The sequence below is a fragment of the Eublepharis macularius genome, chromosome 5, assembly GCF_028583425.1.
Source record: "Eublepharis macularius isolate TG4126 chromosome 5, MPM_Emac_v1.0, whole genome shotgun sequence".
Taxonomy (NCBI): Eukaryota; Metazoa; Chordata; class Lepidosauria; order Squamata; family Eublepharidae; genus Eublepharis; species Eublepharis macularius.
Window position 1 is genome coordinate 129,059,336 of NC_072794.1, and position 6,000 is coordinate 129,065,335.

Here is a 6,000-nt window from a genome sequence, read left to right on the forward strand (position 1 = left end):
GTGGCAGGGTGAGGGGCTTCTCAATCTGCAGCATTAGCCACCACATTACTATCCTGTATCCAAAGATTTGACACAGTGGCTGAAAGTGCCATGATCCTCAAGCCATCCATGCTCCCTGATGCCCACTGTGCTTTATCACCAGAAGCAGAAGGCCAATCTACACGTGATGCTGATAAGCAAGCCTCGCCCATATGACGGTGCAAGGGACCTAGCCTCTCATCTAAATGAACCCTTCAGTTGCTACAGGTGCAAAGTTACTAAGCCCCAAATCCATAACCTGGATGAGCTTCACCCCACTGTGCCAATGTTCCACATGTAGCAGCTGAGTCTACTGTAAATGACATGTGCAACATCACTTAAGCAAGTTCTTCTTGCCTGCCGGTACCATATTTAATGAGGCCTTACAGAGATCTTGAGAGAGAGATTACTGCTCTGTTGAGAGCACCATGTGCTATGTACTGCATAGGATATAAGGAGGCATACAAACTGAACAAGCTGGATGAAAATGAACAGAGGGGTTGTGGAAAAGTTGGAGAGGCTCAGGAAGCAGTTAAGAACCAGGAAAGAGAAGGTGGCTTTTTCCTACTAAAGAAGGGGGGGAAAGCAGGTCTTACAAAATTACTTAAAAAGAAAAGCAGCAAGACAGAGAAGGATCTGGGGTTGCTCCAAACATAAAAAACAGCATTGAAGAAGGCACGGAGACTGGAGTGGGAGAAAGAGACAAAGGCAACTGAGAACAGATGAGTCTGTACAGAACACAGCAAACAAGGAAGATCCCCAAAGCAGATGCAAAAGTTAGGCTCAAGGGAATTCTAGGCAGTTCCTTGCTGCAGTCAGCTGCCTGCCTACTTCAATCTGGCAAAGCTCCAATGTTCACCGGAGATATACCAAAATCTTCTTCAGACTACATCCGTAGCAGCCCACATGCTAGAACAGTCACTTTCAAAGACCCATGTTCTGTGTAAACAAAGACAGGAGTCTTGTGGCATTTAGAAGACTAATGGATTTATTGTGGCTTTCGTGAACAAGAAGCCACTTCACTGTCTGATCTAGCACAGATACACACGCGCGGGCGCGTGCACACACACACACACAAATTAGTTCTGGAGGACATACTGGTTGGTCTACTCAGTATGGTAAACCATGTTCTCAGTGCAGATAATACTGTTGCCAAAATTAGAAGGAAAACATTTCAATGAGTTGTCAGGTTCAAGCATGAAAGAAGCAGGTTCAAGTAAGTGATATCAAAAGTTTCTGCATAGGGAGGTATCTCAGAGTATGAATTTTGATTAACACACCCACACACGCATCCCAAGGTCAATCCAAACTGAGCACAGATACTCCACCAAAGCATCAGCTCATTTTGCCATGTCCCTGTTGCCTTCCTTCCCTTATCAAAATTCATCTGGCAACTGCATGGGTTTGCGGTGAGAGTTCCATAGGAGCTCCACAAGATTGCCACAGTATACCCTGCCACTGTACGGGACGATTAAGAACCATAGGAAAACACAGTTTCCTTAGTCACTGATGTACCTAGACAAGGGGTCCCCAATTTAGTTGAGCCTGCAGACACTTCCAGAATTTTTAGGAAGGCTAATGGGTGCCTCCACAAAATGGCTGCTAACCATCCCCATGTTGGATAGTTTTACGTGGGTAGCTAGCCTGCAGCAGAACAGCAGGATTTGAGTTCAGTAGCAACCTAGACACCAAGAAGATTTTCAGGGTGTACACCTTCAAGAGTCAGAGCTCCCTTCTTCAGACACCCATACTGTTTTAAAGGTTCAATTAAATAAAATAGTCAGATGGGAAAATATATTCATTTTGAGGGAGGAAAAAAAACTCTTTCCGGTAATAGTGTAATTGCCTAAGCTTGCTAATATTTATCCAAGTGAAATAAATTGTGGTTGGTGGCCTTAAATACCTCAAGTCTTTGCATGTCTGAAGACAGTGATAGGGGAATACAGTTGAAGCCGATTCTGTGGAGTCTATAAGCCTGTGTGTAAAAGTTTAAAAATACAGAATATACATAAAGGTATTCTGGTTGCAGTAGATGCTTGGAAAGTAGGGTGGGTTTCCCTGGCTGAGACATCCAGAGTGAGAGAAAGTACATATCCTCTATTCTTCTCTCCCCATCCCCAATCTCTTCTGGCTCTTCTCTTATTTATTTTCAGTTCTCATCGTGATGGTCCCTCCAATTCACTTTACTGCTGGTGCTGGAAATGCTTTTGGGGCTAAGCAGTTTCAACAAAACAAATTTCTCCTTAAAAAGACAGAGCCATGCTCAGGTGCTACCATCGTTTAAGTTGGGGGCTAGTGCCCAGACTACCTGTGAAGCAGCTGGACCTTGGCTTTTCCCCTTCTTCCCTCTCCAGTAATTACCACTACAGCCATTGTCTTTTGTATAACTTGTAACTGGCTGGAGAAGTGGGCTAGAGGTGAAGGACAGTCATGAAAGAGAGACACATAGAAAGGGGAATATGAAAGGTGACAAAGGAGAAAAGGGTGTATTAAAGCAGCAAAGGAGGACAAAAGGGACTGTAGAAGAGATCACGCAGCAAGTGGACACCAGGAAACACACTGGTTGATGCCACATTGGGTACGGCTGCCCTAGACACTGCTGGATGGATATTAAGAATTAGAGGGTTGATTCGTCACTAGTTCAAGCACTACTTTGAAAGGCGGGAGGGAATAAACCACTTCAACCTACTGTCACAGAGTTGCTGTGAGATGAAAATAAGGTAAGGCAACATTTTTACCCATCCTGAAGCTGTAGGACAGGATTTTTAAAAATACCTAAATTGGAGTACTAAGAAAGGGAAGTACAAGGTTCCCAAGTTTAAATCAAAGGTTGGTGCACACTTTTAGAAACTGTGTGTCCAGAACACACTGCTAAATCAGTGGTCAGTGACAGAGCTTCTTTGCTGAAAGAAACACACCAGACACAACTCATTATTTAGCAAATGACCAATTTGCATTGTCACATCTTCTGCACTAAGAAACCAAAACAAACTGAACATAAATGAGGGACTATGAATCAACATGTATACATCAAAGATACCCTCCCAAGATTATAGAAGACTACATGCAAGAGGGAAACCCAGAGGAAATGAGCATACAGCAAATATACAAATTATACCAACAATGCTAAGCATAATTTGGATATATTAAAGTTGCATGCATCATGACATGACTTGAGTCACTTTTCCCAGCATTTCCTACAAGAATGCACTCACAGTCAGTAGCAATTATTATTAGAATCTCTCTCTCTCTCTCTCTCTCTCTCTCTCTCTCTCTCTCTGACGAAGGGAGCTTTGACTCATGAAAGCTTATACTTTGGACATCTAGTTGGTCTTTAAGTCACTACTGGATGTGGATCTTGCTCTTCTACTGCAGACCAACACGGCTACCCTCCTGATATTAATAACAGAGCTCATACACCACTCTTCTAAGCCCAGAGGAGCCCCTATTGTGACATCCTATAGCTGGGACAGAGGGACAAGGAATCTAGTGATGAGATTAACAAAATATTGGTGAGAAGGAAACAAAATATTGGGGAGAAACAGTAGAGGCAATAGACTACTGTAGCTTCTATGGCTGCTATCCACTTCCTTCTGCTAGAAAAAAAAATGCTTAGTATTCACAGAAGAGGCCGCGTGATCCTGGCCTGAGCCCATGCTGCAATCCTCTTTCCAGGAAGAGCAAAAGATGGAAGAACTCCAGTTCTGCAAACTCACCTAGATCAAGCCCCTGCCTTGCTTATGTACCACACTAGACGAACAACACAGACCTCACAAACCAGTTCCGTTTAAGGCCCAAGACAGAAAAACCTTGAGACCGCTATCAATATTCTCATGGCCAATATTCCCCATCCCACGTGCTGTCTAATGTCTTTTTTCCTCTTTGAAGCCATTACTGCAGAATGCACAGAAGGGGGAGGGGGAGAAAAATGCCAGGCTGAATAAGCCAGGGCTTTCCATTTGAAAAAATCTCAGCTGCTGGGATCTTGCTGCTTTCCTAAGATGGTTTCTCAGTCTGTACGTGGAAAAGCTTGAAAACATACAAAAGCATGTTCTTTTTAACTGTGAGCCCCATTTGTAAAATGAAAATCCCAGCTAATTGCCACATTGATCATGAAAGATAGGAGATGAAATTCCCATCCATCACAGGAGTCAGAACAGCATCCTGCCGCCCCACCAGGGACCCAGCCTAGATTCTGAGCCTCCATTCTCCACTCTGATCCCCAGCCAGCCCAACCTCCTCCCCCCAGAAGCACAAGGATGTCAGGCACTCCGATTTCAACACACAACAGAGCTCCGGATTGTTTTTTAGAAGCCGAGCCTGAAATCCTGCCTCTGCCTCCTCCTGACGATCCCCACAGCCACCCACCCAAAACCCTGTAGCGAGAGGGCAAGCCCGGCGGACCAAGGGTGTGAGGTGGAGAGAACCCCAAAGGGCTTCACCCCCGATCCATATCGCCCCATTTCCATTTACGGGGGAGGGAGGTCAGAGGAGCACCGAAGGGACAGAAGGGGAGGCGGTCGCGCGCGTGACAGAAAGGAGAAAAGTCTCGTTGTCGGGGAGACTGAGGCGACAACGGGGCCCCCAGCCGCATACACGTAAGATCTGGGGAGGGGCGTCCTCCTGCCCCCAGGGAAGCGAGGTCTGCGTCCCGCTGGGCGAGGAGACAGCCAGGCAGGAGAGGAAGATGGAGGCTCCTTCCTGCCTGCCTTCCTTGGCGCCGGGCCCTGCCCGTGCCGGCCGCGCGTCCTCCGGCGCTTACCGCGATCACGTTGACGAAAGTGGTCTTGCCCGAGTACTGCAGCCCCACTAGGGTGAGCTCCATCTCCTCCTTCCAGAAGAGCGCCCGGAACCAGTCCAGCAGCTTGGTGAAGAGCGCCAGCATCCTGCCTCTGCTCCCGGCCCCGATCGCGCAGCGCAGCCAGGCCCAGCGCCTCTATTGTCCCCGGAACCAGCCGGCCTCGCTGCCCCGCCGCCGCCGCGCCGCGCTCTGCTCCGCCGCCGGGCTCTGGCACTCGCTCTCGATCGGCTCCAGTCGCTCGGCGGCCGATGGGTGGGGTCAGGCAGCCACTCACGGGCCGGGTGGAGGCTCCGCTCTCCGCGGCCGAACCCGACAGGGGCCTCTGCAGGAGCGGAGGACCCGCCGCAGCTCCCAAAGCCTCCCTGGCGAGGCCCCAGAGCGCCGCAATTGAGGGCCTTGGCTCGCCGTGGAGTGTTCGCGTACGATATTGGAAAGGTCCGAAACTAGTGCATAACGCTGAGTCTCGTTGTATTGCTGCTGTTTGGATATTTCTGTCGATTATATGCCATGTTAATATCTTTCTTTTGGGGTCACTTTTCTTGTTTTTGTAATAATAGTTCATTTGGACAGATTAGCGCTCAGCAAAGTCAGTGTTCTCATTATACCCGCGATACAGTCGGCGAGCTGGGCTGAGAGGAGTTGCTTGGGAGGCCACCTACTGAGCTCAGGGCAATAATAGGATTTGAACCGGCAAAGTGCTGATTTGCAGTCCAACCATTTCACCACTATACTATACCATCTCAATTGTACTGGTTCTCTACAGCTGCTTGACAGATAGTTTTTCATTAAAATAAGGGTTTTCAAACTGGAGAAGCAAGTTAGAGTAATAAAATAGTGAAAGTTGCTACTGCTGGATATAATGATTACTCCTAGATAGCTTTAATGAGGCTGTATAATCATCTTGGCACCACCTGAGCTGTAGTGTGGGGGCAACAAGGACTATTTCCTCCCTTTCCTCTCCTCTCCCCACCCCCACCCCCGGGTTGTAGGGGTAGTAACAAAGCCTGTTGAGGGAAAAAATACAAAGGGGAGGGTGGGCAAGCGGGCATTGCCTCCTTCTATTTGACTGAGCCAGGCCAGGTGAAGAGTGGGTGGGCATTATCTCATGCTCTGCTCCTGATTCCAGCAGGGTGAAAGAGGGGGATGGGCACGGCCGCCTGCTCCGCTCCTGATCCCGGCCA

General features: G+C 48.0%; 1 protein-coding gene across 1 annotated transcript in view; it reads right to left on the bottom strand.

Annotated features, from left to right (window-relative positions):
• The window catches only part of ARL8A (ADP ribosylation factor like GTPase 8A), a 53,468-nt gene extending 48,395 nt beyond the window's left edge, over positions 1 to 5,073 (bottom strand). Inside the window, exon 1 of the mRNA XM_054980600.1 lies at positions 4,781 to 5,073. Coding sequence (XP_054836575.1) covers positions 4,781 to 4,903 — 123 coding nt within the window. The 5' untranslated portion in view covers positions 4,904 to 5,073. The remainder of the gene's footprint in view (positions 1 to 4,780) is intronic.
• Between the last annotated feature and the right edge of the window lie 927 nt (positions 5,074 to 6,000).